The sequence below is a fragment of the Musa acuminata genome, chromosome BXJ1-9, assembly GCF_036884655.1.
Source record: "Musa acuminata AAA Group cultivar baxijiao chromosome BXJ1-9, Cavendish_Baxijiao_AAA, whole genome shotgun sequence".
Taxonomy (NCBI): Eukaryota; Viridiplantae; Streptophyta; class Magnoliopsida; order Zingiberales; family Musaceae; genus Musa; species Musa acuminata.
In genome coordinates, this window is record NC_088335.1 from 741954 (window position 1) to 757430 (window position 15477).

The 15477-nt window shown below is 34.9% G+C and overlaps 1 protein-coding gene across 2 annotated transcripts; it reads right to left on the reverse strand.

The window, feature by feature from the left end:
• Window positions 1–252: 252 nt before the first annotated feature.
• Window positions 253–15077, reverse strand: LOC103996629 (probable alpha-mannosidase At5g13980). Of its 2 annotated transcripts, none has more exons than XM_009417574.3 (29): window positions 14773–15077; window positions 14605–14688; window positions 14432–14520; window positions 14094–14268; window positions 13071–13190; window positions 12905–12991; window positions 12758–12829; window positions 11339–11452; window positions 9482–9582; window positions 9298–9391; window positions 9027–9194; window positions 8857–8946; window positions 8165–8230; window positions 7998–8054; window positions 7339–7555; window positions 6914–7053; window positions 6582–6650; window positions 6404–6463; window positions 6229–6300; window positions 4921–4968; window positions 4682–4801; window positions 2934–2999; window positions 2616–2728; window positions 2410–2494; window positions 1948–2058; window positions 1786–1881; window positions 986–1033; window positions 785–853; window positions 253–712 (listed from the first exon to the last, which is right to left on the reverse strand). In XM_009417574.3, the coding sequence occupies exons 1-29, from the start codon at window positions 14986–14988 to the stop codon at window positions 488–490; spliced, it is 3072 nt and encodes a 1023-aa protein (XP_009415849.2). In that variant the 5' UTR covers window positions 14989–15077; the 3' UTR covers window positions 253–487. The 2 variants fall into 2 exon arrangements, with proteins under 2 accessions (XP_009415849.2, XP_009415848.2); XM_009417573.3 differs by having other exon boundaries at window positions 6914–7059.
• Between the last annotated feature and the right edge of the window lie 400 nt (window positions 15078–15477).

Below are 15477 nucleotides of genomic sequence, written 5' to 3' on the forward strand. Positions count from 1 at the left end.
ATATTATTCTGTCAAACCTCTTATAAAAATAAATAAACTAAAAAAATAAAATATGATAGAATGTGCTTCGCCATAAACTCCCCGAGGAGCAAACATAAGAGAGTCAACCTCATCAATTGAAGTTAACATCACTTCTGGTCCAATCCTTTCCTCCTGGATGGTCTTCTCAAGACGATAAACCGGCAATCGGAAGAAAAAGCTCATTAGTAAACAACAAAATCAATCAAATTACAGAAATTATATACAGAAATATTAGCAGGAAAAGTACAACCCCTTATTTTATCTTCAGAAACTCAAAAGACAGTTACAATCCCGATCGAACAAATTACTTTCGACTAGAAAAGTGCTAGAACATATATGGGACAGGACGAACCCAGAGCATGTTACATTTGGTGAAAAGCTAGTGAAATAAGATTATGCTCTAAGGCTCGGCATTATTAGCAACATGGGTCTACATTAAAGTCGATGATGGTTTGAGTTACACATTTCAACGATCACCAATTTTGGCAAAGGAAATATAATCGAATTTTATCAAGAATGTGCGGACTTCCATTGGTGCAAGCTCCACAACCAGCTTGGAAGGGTCGACAGGCGCTCCTCTCGCAATGGTTTCAACACCAGAAGTACCCTCTGTCTTCCATTTCAGTCTCTTTTTCTCCATTGCAGTCTTCTCTTGATTAGCAGACAGGTTCATTTCTATTATGTTGCCAATCTGGAATAGCAGAATCACAGAAATGATGTTATAATTGCTCTTTAGAAAATCAGTTTAGTTGAATTCCTTTACCTTTCTCACTGGGAACATCTTCTTAAGCTCCACATAGGCCATTGCAGAGAGGTCTTTATGCTCTCCCACCTTTACATTGTCAAATGAACAAAACAAATTAGGAATAGACTTGACTTGGAAGTCCTACTAAATTCCATGTACAGGTAGAAAGAATCCACTACTTGAATGACATATTGTAATGGGAAATAAGAGAAATAATACCTCATAAAGGTGTGCCAACCGAAGGAGAACATTTCCATCTTCAAGTGCCTGACAGCATATTAAATTTTCGAAAAATAAGATATTAAAGAGAAGAACAAAAAAAACATGGAGATCACTCGCCTATCAGTCTGAACATGTTAAAAGCACCAGTAACCACAATGATCTAGTCCTGTTAAGTAATTAGCCTCTTAATTTCAGCTTCTGGACTTGGCTTTCGGAGATTTCCAATGATCACAGACCACCGATGATACCATGTTGATCTAAATCTCAAATGTAACAAGGACGCTACTATTTCGGTTTCACAATGTGCATTTGCATGTGGGTATTCATAACAGTTATGTTATGGATAACCAAAAGAGATTGGAAGAAAATTGTCGAATCATTAATTTGTTAGAGCAAATCTCACATGTACAATTACAATAGGCAGAGTCTAATGTGTACTACGTAAGATAACGTCAACAATGTGCATATCTGACAGAAAATCCCCAACATGGTTGCAAGGTACTTTATTTTGTGCCAGAAAATGACAAGCACCAAACACTAAACACTAGTAATTTGCCCCAATTTAGAGATTGAGATCCCAGTAACATTGGTTAATTGCAATCATTTAGAATTGTCAGACAAGTAGTTTAGAAATATTCTTCAAGTTGGCTTAGTAATATATTAACAACAAGAAAGTAAAATGTAACAAAAAAGCATGCAGATACAGAACTCAATAAGCATCTTTGCTTCAATTTTATCAGAATTAAATGTTTGCTGTGGTCGCCTCTGGAAGGATCTTTTGCAGAAAAGTCACATACCTGAAGAGTGATCAGTGCAACATTATCTGGCAAGCTGTAGGAGGGATCCATTGCCGAGAAATTTGCAGTATGGGATCCTGTCCAATTACCACCATCCTGGAGAAAACAAAAATGGTGAACCTGCATCGAACTTATAAGCCGAGGTACTAGACGCTGTATTACCTCTATCGAGAATGCTACAAGGAGAGGAGAATATATCTCCTGGCCAAACGTCCGACGCCACCTAGATCCCTCTCCAAGCGGATCAATTTTAACATAAAATTTACCTTGAACCTGTCAAAATTGATAACCCATTAAGCTTCCATGTAAATTACCTGCAAAGCTTTTCACTTGGCATAAGTACCTTGATTTAGATGGTATGTGCAGATACGAAAAGTTTGTTTCTGACGCCGAACAAGTAATAGAAACTAGATATTCTATGAAAATATCCACTAGTAAGAAATTCAACCAAAACAACAGAGTATTTTCCTCCTACAAATCAAATTCAAGCAAATTTACTCCAATCTCATAGTATTCCACCATGTCATTGAATCAAGATTTCTCTCTTCGAAGAGCCATCAATAAGTTCAAAAGGTTGATTAAAAAATGATAAGCATGCACAAATAACAACCAATATATACATACTGTTAGTCCTGCACATTCACCATTGAGACAAACTGTTTCATTTAGTGCCTCCCCAACACCTCGACCATCATCATAGAGCAATCTCCTGTACAATATACAATAATAAATAAAACATAAAATCAGTCTAGTTATATAAATTGAATGTCACATAAAAAAAACACGTCTGATTTCAACTGAAGTACTTTGTTCATCTTATGTTAACTTACCTATGAAGCATAAGCTCAATTTGTCCATCCAGTATGCTAGAACCACCAACAGAACGATCAACCAGTACTGAGAATTCTGTGCTATCATCTTGCATGTAAATTCCAAGATTGATCTGAAATAGCACAATATGAATATAAAGCCTGTCCATTTAAAGATAATAATATATAATATGCTACCCAGTTTCCACTCATCTTTTTTTACTTTTATCCTCATAGAATAACTCTATTTACATGAAAAGAACATCTATTAGACACCTCATTTAAGTTTCGGAAGAAAAATAAAAAGGAAAGGAGTGTTCATCTGAACCATAAACCTACAGGGTAATAGTTTCCGGCAACAGGTTGGTTAACTTGTAACTCCAGATCTGATCTGTAATCTCGGACCTGCAGATGATGTAAGATTCTAATACAGTGAGAAAGCCTCTTCTCATGAATGCTGCTATCATAAATTCTACTATGGAGGTTATAAACAACACACCGGAACAAGAACTGGATAAGCCATGAAAGCAGTGAATAAACACTTTAAAAAAGCATTGCTAATGACCAAGGTAAGGTTGTCGTTCTGTGACCTGGATTACTAAGGCTCAAGTCACGAAAATATCCTCTTACAGCTTAAGATCATCGATTGCAAAACCAACCAGTTTGGTATGATTCATCCAGTATCTATCAGTCTGACCATCAACCAGCAACAGGTGTGTGTGTGTGTGTGTATATATATATATATATAATTTTTCTTACAACCTTAACCAGGGTTTGCAATGCGACTCCTTGCGAGGAATTTTGTGTCTGCTCTCCACCCATCGTCGCCTGCATGCTGCTGACTGTATGCTCCTCGCTCCAATACATCACTTCCTCTTCCTTCTTCCTCCCAACTTTTCCCTTCCCCAACAATATTGTGGTATGCTGAACACATGGTACACGAGGCAGACCAAACCCATACCAGTCCAATCATGGACCGGCATGGAACCGGTGACCAATACTGAACACAGATTCACCCTTCCTAGCCCATGCCTTGGTGAGAGTGTCAAGTCCTTGATACATTTGTTTTGGAGACCATTCTTCTTTTTAATGATAGATTTAGTTTGTAGATTTTTATCTACAAAGGATGATGGAAACATCTTGTACAAGTGAAATCTTTAATCAAGATTTGTAATTTTCAATCAAACCAAGTTTTGATTTCTCACATGTTTTTCCTCATTGACATCCTTTTTCTTTTCCTTAAGCAACCAAAGGATCAAGGAACTAAAGTAGAAACATTGGAGATATTGCCATGTGGCATCTTACAACATATTCAAAATACCCCTAAACTAATGAAATTTATTCAAATTAGAAATAAGAGTCCTGCAGCAACCTTCCCCTCTTCTCTCCCTCTTTCTCTCTAGTTCAAACTTATACATGTATTAGTACAACATTGATCCATAGTTTAAAACCTTGATCTGTCTGATCATTGGTTCACAGAGTAACACTGACACAAGAAATTTATGATCTATAATTCTATGAACCTGGGAATAACAATAAACTCTCTGGCAATCGAATCCATAGTTTCCACCACACCAAAAAAGATGAAAAGTAGTGGCAGTTTACAGGGCATATGAAGCATGAATAACATAAAACAATTTTTTGTATAAGCTGCCCCATTAAACCTGCAACAACTATTTCAGATAAATAAAATTAAAAGAGTCTGAATGGTTATAAAAAAAGACCTCTACATATGCTCGTATATTTAATTGCATCTGTCAATGACCAGCTAGTCCGAGATGTGCTTCTATTTCTTCCAGTTGAGAAAAATCAAATCAAATAGAAAGTGATAAATTATAAGAACATACAATTGCATATTTTCAAGGCATCCCAAGACTTCTCATGTGCCATCAATATATGAAAGTAACTTTTATTGGTTGTTTCTCATTTACTCTGAATGAATCATATACACATTTCACTGGAAGTGCAAATATGAAGAAATAAACATATTAAACATCAGTCAACTTCAAGCCAAAGTTTAACATGCCAATATAATGTAATTCTTTGGTAACACTTGAAAAATATAGTAAATTATGTAGCACAAATACCCTTTTAATAAAATCGCGTCCATTGGAATCTGTGTAGAATGTTTTATTCGTCGCCATGCCTGTTGTGATTTTAGTCACTATTTCCTTCCCAATTTCATCATCAACTGGTATTGGCCCGACCTAACATGACCATATATCAGTGTAAGATCTTCATTAGTAACAACCAGCATGAGCACTAGGTAAGGTATTAATTGTGTAAAACATAGGAACCCTAAAAGCTCTAATAAAAAATTCTTTACTGTAAATTCCACTTCTGCATGCTCCTTGTCCTTGTAAACCCTGGAAACCTGCAGATAGAGATACCATATTTACTAGTTGAGTAGTGAAATTTGTGTTGGTCAGCATCCCTAAACTGTTTAGCCTTTCCTGAAACTCTTGTTAATTCCATTCGTGTACAGAAAATATACAAAAATTTCTGTGGAAACATGGTAACTATGTCTACTTCACGGAACCATAGAACTTTAAGATTCTTATTTAATTCCAATACATATAGGGTGCATAGAAAGACTTGTGTGGAAACATGATAAGCATGCCATTCAAGCATAATGAGTCTTAATTTTGTTATTGCCTATCTTATGTTCCCATGTTATCTCTAATTCAGTTTTGACTATGTAGTTTGAAAAGCTGAACTACTGTAAATTCACATGATTCTCAATTATCTGATATGGGAAACAAAAATGCAGAACAGATGATATTTGAATCCAGAGGAGTGCAAATTGGAGAGAATTCAGTCAGATACATGACTACAGGATGTTGCATGCATTATATGGTTCATCTAAGTCCACTAAAAGTGCACAGATTACAATTGTTTCAGAGAGGACTTATGCCAGTGTCTTGTTTTTTATTTTTATGAAATCTTGCTCAGTGCATATATGTAATGTTAAGGTTAGCAGTCATGATAATAGGAGAACTGGGATTTTTGGACAGAAAGATAAAAGGATCCCTGGTACAGAAAAAGCAAAAAAATAAAATAGAGACAGGAATTCAGTTTTCTTTACCCAAAAGAGAATATAATTAATTTAAAAGCCCATTACAAAAGGCAACTCCAAATAGTCGAAAGTTGTAATGGATATGAGTCCTTCAGTTACAATTCATCATTTGGTTCCTTCCAAGATTAGCAAGCCGGCAGCTTAATTGACCTCTTTATAGATGTCTACACAATTCAAATTTTGAAAATATCCAAATCAACTTCAAGAACATTCGGTATGATTTCAAGGTGCCTATCCACTCCAAAGAATTTAAATGCCATTAGGTAGAGTCAGCAAGTTAGCACACCATCCAAATGCCGCAAGTGAATTTTTCTTATTTATCAAGTATATTATTTTTTATACCAAGCTGCTACATAAAAAGCAAAAAAAATACATACATGTGTGTGTGTGTGTGTTAAAAATGGTTTGGCTGATAAGGCTTTCTATGACCCACAAGTATAGAAGTTTCAATAAACAGTAGAGATGCAGGTATGTATAGATACACCCAGCATAGATATCTAATGTAGTTCTTGTACTAATTATTACAATAGGATTCACCAAAATTTTAAAAATTGTTACCTGATATATCCATGGATTGATCTGCTGATGCACTTCATCTAGTATAGATCCTCGAACAATTGTGGTTGGTGTCTTGAGAAATAAGATAATAATATGAATATTTAGGAGACATTTACTACATTGATAAACTCTTGATACATGGGATAATTCAAATTATCTAAAAAGAAATAAGTACCTTCTTCTCAGGCTTTATGGGAAATGTACCATTTGGGCGAAATATGTATGCTCCAGAAGCCTTCAACAATTAAAACAAGTTTCTTGAGAAACTTATCCATAATGTTAGCCATGGTTATAAATTAAACATCACAAATTTATATGAGAAAGAACTTATAACTTGAAGCAAGGATTTGTACCTGAGGATCACTACCGCTTCCACTGTCACCAGCATAGTAACTGTATGTCTGTTCCATACTTGCTTTTACCTTGAAAACAGACCACCAATTAGGGACATGGAAAGCTTTACAGAGAAATAAAAATCAAATGCTACTGCATATTCACAACACAACCATAAGCTTGGAAAGCTACAAGAACAGTATCAAGATTTTCCGTGTCAAATTTCAAATATCAGATCTAAAAGCGAACTTGTACTGCAATATGACAGTTAGTAGCACCTCAAAAACTAAGAGAGAAAATAAATAACCATAAAAATATCGATAAAACACCCATCTTCTACCATCAAACATACCAAGCTTCTGCTATTCAAGTAATGAGTGAGTGTTCCATCTTTCACATTATACAGAAGCTTTAATTTTCCTTTTCCAACTTCAATGTTGCTGCTCTTACTTTCTTCTGATGAGTAAAAGGTTGATACTGAAGCAACTGAACCTGCACCTTTTTCAGCAGATAGTTCAGATACATTTCATGTCTCTAAAATGTGTATAAATCATGGTTTGCAATACCGTACTGTACCGCTCGGTATAGGTGGTATGTGCCGGTCCAATAGAGAACCGGTACGGGAGTTACATCGGTATACCTTAGTGTACCATGTGTCAATATACTCGGTACAGCTCGGTATACCTCAGTATGTATCATACCGATAGTTGATCGGTACAACGGTAAGGTACGGTATTCTATAAATATAAAAATAACTTCGCAAATAGATATCTTTACCTTTTCCTTTTGTACTTGAAACAAAGTATGTATTAAAACCAAGAGGCGGTACTGATACTGCAAAAATAAGCCAAAATTTGGGTGTGATACTTGGAGAAATGCCTAAGTATGCCTTGACATGGTGACTTCGTAAGTTGATTGTAGCATCTGCTAAAGGCAAAAGCTGAGACTCAATCTCGTTTCCGTCAGAATCATGAACAATAGATTCGCTAATCACCTGCAACAAGTACAATTACGTATAAGTTTCTTAAAATTCAAGAGATGTTGCAATACCTTCCTTGCAATTTCCTAGGACAGAATCCATTTAGTCCCAGTTCTTACATGGTGTTTTGAAGAAAAGGAACAAAGTAGATCATCTGCACCCAGTATGACATTGTCTTTTTCTGTTATGAGAAATCGATATATTGGTAAAATCGATATATGGTGATGTATGGGTCAACAATTTCCTTACAGGCAAAAGTGATAAATAGTACAAGGAACATATATAATCAAAACTGATGTAGGCAAGGTTGCACTGGCATGCTAATGTATGAACTAAGAAATTCAATCCAAATCTGAAGCTTCATCTCTCTAAAAGATTCTAGTAGACTTGGAAATGACTAGAAAAATAAAGAAATACATCAGTTAAGGATGAGTAATAGGGAAGAATATTTACTTACAGGTATACGAATAATGTCATTCCGCTTCCATCCAAGAGAATTGTAGACAAGAACAATCTAAAAATAATAGATTTATGGATTACACATGAACCCCCAAAAAAAAAGATTTTTCCATAAGACATAACCAGAAGAAATATCATAGAAAAATATTTGATATTAGAACTTACCATTTTTTTTCCAAGAGACAAATCTACTTCAGATGGTGGGCAATAACTTATATTCAGAAGAGGACACTGAAAAGAAGAGAAAAAGAATATCCCTTGAATATTTTCTTGAACAAATTGTGAAAATGACCCTACAATTTATTTTTGTACTGTTTCATGGTGGAGGGACATGTAAAAAAATGCTTTTCTTAAGCATATACTACATAAGTGCATCAATTCTGCTGATTTAGTGAAATAAACTACATAGTTACTGAAAAAGATAGCTCTGGAACAATAAACTATATAGGTAGTGAAACAGCCACAGGATTTACAGTAATTCATGTGCTTTGTTATTCTCTTATTCAGAACCAACATCATAGTATGTCTAACGTAGATGAAAAATCACAATAGCAGGCTAATTGTGTGATTACTAACGTAAATACTCTTAATGTAGTAGTGAACATAGCTTGCATGCCGATGTTTAGAACTTCAATGAATAAATTTGAGAATTATGTATTTAGTCCACCATAACTATCTAGAGCTAAAATTTTGAAGGAAAGTAATGTTCATTTGCCATATCTGACATTGTTTTATAGTCAACGGCCCGAGCATTCTAATAAAATCTAAATGAGACGCACATATGCAGAAAGATAAGACTTAAGAGGATTAGTAGCATGAACAATTGGAATCACCTAGCAAGAATAAAAGAAGTTTACCTGTTCAAACTTTGTTGTCGTGTTGTAACAACCAGGACTTGATATTGGCTCAGTTAAGCAAGTGAGAGAAGCACCAACTAGCTTTTCAGCCTGTAAGTACCATTAATATCAAAAAATTTCCCATCTTATAATTACTAACAGACTGCATTAACATGAGTTGATGTTGTAACCTCTGAATAGCCTATAGAGAGTCGCTTTGCATAATCATTTGCTACATGCTGCTTCTCTGTTCCAGTGACTGCATCATGATGTTGAGCAATAGCTAGAGCATCAGCTAGACTGTCAGTAGTGTAGCCTGAACTATTTCTTTCTGTGAAAAATTCTAATTGCCTAGCAGCCTGATTATATTACCACAAAGTTAGGCATGTTCTCATCAGCAGAGCAAAAATTTGAAATGGCTACATGTAGAATACAAAACGAAACTTAAGGTGTTCTACATACCAGATAATAAGCACTCATCATTCTCACATAACCTTTTATGGCTGGCCTACTGGTGAAGTATCCAGTCCAGTATGCGTTTGGATTATCTGCATAACTGAATGGATAGGAATGAATTTGTCACATAAAAGAAAAACTATATGAGACAATTGATAACATTTCCACGATTTTCAAGCATTTCACTCACGGAAAGAAGTCACCAGTCTTCAGAGGCCAAGACTCCTCCAACGCATATTTTGCATCAGTATAGATGGAAGGTGTAGAATACAAGGCATTAACCCGCCCATCCTAAAACATGGAGAAAAAAAGCTCAACTAATGTGTCTCACATTTTTTAAAGAGAGAGAGAAGGATATAAAAAGATGTCTGATGAATGGAGAAAGTTCTTTAGTATCAATTTACAAGAATACGGATGACATATAAAATTATTCAAATTATAGAGGAATTAAAATCATGAGCCATATGATGAAACTTTAGGAAAGAGTTATTGAAAGTAGGATAAGGCTTGAAACAAATATCTCTGAAAATATAATTGGGTTTATGCCTGGAAGATCAACCATAAAAGATATTTATTTATTAAAGTTATTAATAAAAAAGTATTGGGAGAAACAGATAGATTTGTATATGATTTTTATTGACTTAGAGAAAGCCTATGATAAGATACCTAGAGATCTATTATGTTGGGTTTTAGAAAACAAAGGTATATCCATTAATTATATTAATGTTATTAAAGATATGTATGACAATGTAGCTACTCGTATTAGAACTATAGGGACTGTGTATAGTTAGTTTCCTATAGTGATTATATTATCTTAGTTGATGAGAGGCTTAGTGAAATTAATTATAAACTTGAGCTATAGAGGTAATCCTCAGAAACTAAAGATTTTAAATTAAATATGTGAATATATGAGATGCAATTTTAGTAATTCTAAGAATAAACAAGAGAATATAGTTACGTTGGATAGACAAAAAGTCCCTTTAAGTAAAAGTTTTATATATCTTAGATCAATTATTCAATAAAATGAAGAGATTGATATAGATATTATTCATAAAGTAAAAACAGGATGATTAAAATGGCACGGGACATTAGGAGTCTTGTGTGATCATTGGATGCCTTTAAAATTAAAATGAAAATTTTCTAAGACAGTTATGAGACCAACAATGCTTTATGGATCTGAGTATTGGACAGTTAAAAAATAATACATACAAAAAGTTTGCATTGCCAAGATAAGAATATTGAGATAGATGTATGGAGTTAATAGGAAAGAGTGGTACTTTTATTCATGAACATTCAAGTATCATTTTAATAGAGGATAATATGAGAGAAAATCATTAAAAATGATATGGGCATGTGCTAATAAGACCTTCGAATGCAAAAATCAAAAGAGATGAAATGATTAATGATAATGGTAAGAGACGAGGACGAAAAAGATTTTAGAAAACTTTAATAGAAACTATAAATAAAGATTTAAGTACTTTGAACTTAACTAAACATATTACCTTTTACAGATCTCAATAGTGAAAAAAGATTAATGTAGCTGACCAAAAATAGTTGGGACTTACAGCTTTATTGTTGTTGCAGAGAAAGAATACAAAACCCACCATCTAGACCCAGTTTAAGTTAATGAACAGTATACGACAAATAATATTTGACTTTTTTTACATATCAGTTTCATAAATGAGTGGGTCTAGGATTTTAAACATAAAATATGAAAATAGGGCAAAATTAAGCCCTTAAAGGGTATATTGGTGATTAAAATATAATATAGAAATAAACATAGATGATACACACTAGTTGATACAATTATAAAAATAATTGTACATTTCATGGCTATGGTCAAGAATAAACATAGGCAACCAAGGTCTAATAACTCTTTCATTACACACTAGTGAATAGAAACATTAGATCATGACATCTCATAATATATAAAAAGGAATAATCACAAAAGGAAAGAATGTAATAAATGATTTTTTTTCTAAATAGCAATATCTAAAGAAATTACAACTCAACAAGCCATTTTCTTTATAATATCAGAAAAAAATACCTTGTTGACATAATGAATAAATTTATCCAACTGCCTAAACCATGAGTTTGCATATTGGTACTTGAAATCTGTCCCCATGGTAAACATTATATGATTTGCTCTGGTAATGTTTGCCTGAAAATATAAAACAAACCTTTTAATAGCTTGCTTCCTGAGACGAGTTAAATTGTACATGATACTACCTACAATATCTCATGCAAGTATAGGTAACACATATAAGTTAGTGTGTAAAATACCTACACGTGCATAATGTACTATGGTGGAACGTACTAACCAGAGCATGACATGGCACAGCAAAATACTGTATCACAACAATCATTGGACAAGAAAATGCAGAGCATACAATATCTGAATATTGCTACCTAGCTAAGAAAAAGAAGTGGTTGAAAATTGCAACATTCCTTAGCCTATAGCATAAGTTTCATATATCTGAGGGGTCTAGAGTCTAGACGAACCATCAATTTAACAATGAATTTGATCAAAGACACTCTTGTTTACACATTCAGACGTGCATGTAAACGTGAAAATACACGTTATTAGTTGTCATTTAACTAATAATTTCCTGCAACTATATATTGCTAGCATGTAAAATATGATAGGCCATAGAAATTGTTTACTACATTGTTAGTGAAGATTACAATAAATCTTGATAACGAACACAACGTAAACTTTATAGCAAAAAATCTAAATTAAGCTCCTTGACTTGTGCATCTGATGGAGGTATTGTAGATTGTTTGAAAAAAGAGATGGAATTTACCACGAGTTGTAAGTAATGAAAACTGATAAAATATGATTTGTATTCACAACCAGAAAATAACAAACTATTTTAAACTACATGACATGGCTTCTATGTCAGAGTTTCATATAAATAAAATGGGATGGCGTATTAATATGTCAATTATACAAAGGGCATGGGAACTAAAATTTAGCACACATCATAAAATGATAGTATAGGCATTCAAGATTTTGTGGATATAGTCAACAATTAATTTGACAGATTATATCATTTTAAAAAAAAAGCTCATGAAAATGTTGTGTTATATCTTCTTTATGACAGATGTGTGAATACAGATATGGTACAAAGTGCATTAGTGTGTTTAAGGAGTATCTTGAACTGTCCTGAAATATCAAAATATCCAGGTGATCAAATATGACAGAAAACCAAAAATTTTGAGTTTGAGGTTCTGCAATGGCAGACAAATCTTAGTACCTCAATTTTGAATTTTCAATTAGCAAACCTGTTTCACATAACAAATAGACACATAATCATAACTGGACTAGCCATGAATTGGTGTCTGCATATAGTTATGTACTTCAAATAGTGCAGCAAATTAAGTTCTGGTTATCCTAAGGAACTTCAAAAAAAAAGGTTAGAGAAGAAATAAAGAAAGTATGGAACCACCAAGCTGATAACACTACCTGTGATAGAGCTGCAGCAACAAAATCATCAACACGCTCTTGAACATTGTAATCAAACAAAAGAGGGTCATCCTTCATTAGAAAGAAATACAATAATCAGATACTCTAAAAACACCGAGACACTTAAATACCATTCAAACAAATTACCTGAATTACAGGAGAATCATCGTTTACTTCAAAGTAAAAGCCACCTGGGGGAGGTTCATAGTTCTTCGGGAATATACCAGTGAAAATCTAAACAAAGAAACATAATAAGGTACGAAGGAGAAACAGAATAATGAAATAATCAGGTGCAAGAATAAAATAGACTCACATCCGCAGACAAGCCACGGGACTTAGAAGCCCGCCATATAACCTCAAGACTCTTCAGGTCTTTTCGCTTTGCCAGATCTTGGTAATCAATCCGAAAAAAATAAAGAGCATCAAATCCAACCTGCAATTTATTAAAGCCTCTTCAAAGAAAAATATCATGCAAGGGTCTGAAATGAAAAAAGACTATAGCTTTTATTTTATATATAATAACATATCATTTAGATAGGATAGCACGACTTTAAATTGATAGACATATCAACATTCTTGATTCTTCATATAAAGAAATGATATAATGCTTGTCATATTTTAGATGATGACATTGGAGAATGCACTTACAAAAGACGAGTTCATTATTAATTAGTGAGAATAGTAATAACAACCGATAATTGGTATTATTAATTGTTATTAACCAATAATGACAAATTCGTTGAGCACAAATCGGTTGTTATTAACTAATAATCAAGTTATTATTAATCGTTGTCGACTCTGATACCAATTATCAGATCCCATCAAGCAAGGGTATCCCATCAAGCAAGGGTCTGATAATTGGTATCAGAGTTGATCTAGTATTGAAGCATAGTGAGAAGCTTGAGTAGGAGTTATCATACTAGTTATTTAATCAATGTTCTTCCTTTTATCCAAAGAATCAGGAACGATATCTATCAGTATTATTTCTGTAATAAATCTTTTTATTAACCATAGAAAAGCATCAAGCTTCTACCAATTTATAAACCATACAAACAGAAAAAATAGACATCACTTTGAATTTCACATGCTCTGCCATCACAATCTTGGCTATAGTTAATATTGGAAACAACTGTTATTCAAAGCTAGAAACAAATAGCATATATGCATCATAGCAATATATGAAGAACTTATAACAGATAAGTAATACTGGAAGAGAAGTTATCTTAGCTTGAGTTCATCAGTCACCACAAGGGTGAAAAAAACATTAACACGGATGGACCATATCCATGTAAGTAAAGCAGAAAGCTAGATATGGATGTCAATCACAAAATGTTACCTCTGCAGAAAGCAAGTAAGCTTGTACGGCAGAATGTCCAAAGGGATCAATCTGCCAACCGATCCTAGGTATTATACCAAATTCCTGCTTGATAAATCGGTGCCCAAGGGTTGTCTGATCAATCATATCAATGTAATGGACTGCAGCCTCATCATGCATGCACATCCCACCATTTCTTCAAAGAGAAAAGGTGAAATTTTAATTTGTAAAACTACTCACCATAATTTAGAAAAAGAGGAAATAGCAAAAACGAAAGAGACGCCTTGATGAATTCACGATAACAATGATCCACATCAAATTAACACTGCCAAAAGAAACAAAAAATAAGAAGTCTTTACATGAATTCTAACTGGCCAGAGCTAAGGAGCTCCTTCACCGTATTCTTTATGTCGTCGCTCTGCTGCCTCCACCATCGCTGGAAGAACGCCTGTATTCATTTCGAGCGTAAGTCTTCCACGAACCCCAAAATCCCAAATCAAAACCGAACCAAGGCAATGAAATAGCGACCCACTTGTTCCACATAGATGAACCTGCGATTCTTATCCGCCAATAGCGCGGGAATGATCGAATCAAGAACGTTCTGGACGCATGCTCCCTACGGACCACACGGGGATAAAAAATTTCACGCCGGGATCATTCGAAAATCACTCAAATGTGCAAGAAATCAGGAGAAAGGGACCTGAATAGAGTTGTTGGAGCCGACGTAGTACTGATCCACGGTCTTGAGCCACCCGACGTCGTCGTGGGTGTGCGCTACGATGTGGACGTTGAGCTTGTCAGCGACGATCCGTTGCGTGGTGTTGTAGGCGATATACTTGGACTCCGCCAGCGACCACAGCGCGACTAAGAGTAAGGCGGAAAGCCGCGTACGGCGGTGAGGGTGATCGATCGCCATGGACTTCGGCGGGGAGCAACAGAGAGCATTTACCTCAGAGAAGTGGCATATAGAGGGGAGTGGGGTAAAAGGGAAGAGGAACAGCGGTCCGATGGAATCGAGGCAGAGGTTAACGTTGGTTTTCTGTTCCGTCCCAAGTTTAGCCACTGATGTTGCACAAATTTCAAAGGTGACGGTCGAATACACGCACTTGTGTCTTGCCCCCGTTCACTGTTCTTAAAACCGAATTCCAATGGTTTATCGCCACGTAAGTGGTACTACAAGCTCGTCGTGTTCTCGAGGAGGTAACAGATGCTGTTTGGTGGGCTGGATAAGGCTTGGCCCGGAAATCAGTGATTGTGTGATCTACTGTTCTGAAGAGAACAGAAACAGGCTTCTGATTCGACAGAAGAGATTTCGTCGGCTATTAATGGACGACGTGCTGAACTTTCATTAGCTTCTTATATGTTTTCTGTCTTGTTATTAACGTATGATCCGACGTCTGGGTCA

Bases quoted from the DNA above. Each gene is read 5' to 3' on its own strand.
- LOC103996629 (XM_009417573.3), bottom strand. From the start codon at position 14,988: ATGGCGATCGATCACCCTCACCGCCGTACGCGGCTTTCCGCCTTACTC. The intron at 8,055-8,164 runs GTAAGTTCTAAT...TATTATTTTTAG, and splicing joins TGTCTCTTGGAAAAAAAATG to ATTGTTCTTGTCTACAATTC. The intron at 4,802-4,920 runs GTAAAGAATTTT...TGGTCATGTTAG, and splicing joins ATGCAGAAGTGGAATTTACA to GTCGGGCCAATACCAGTTGA.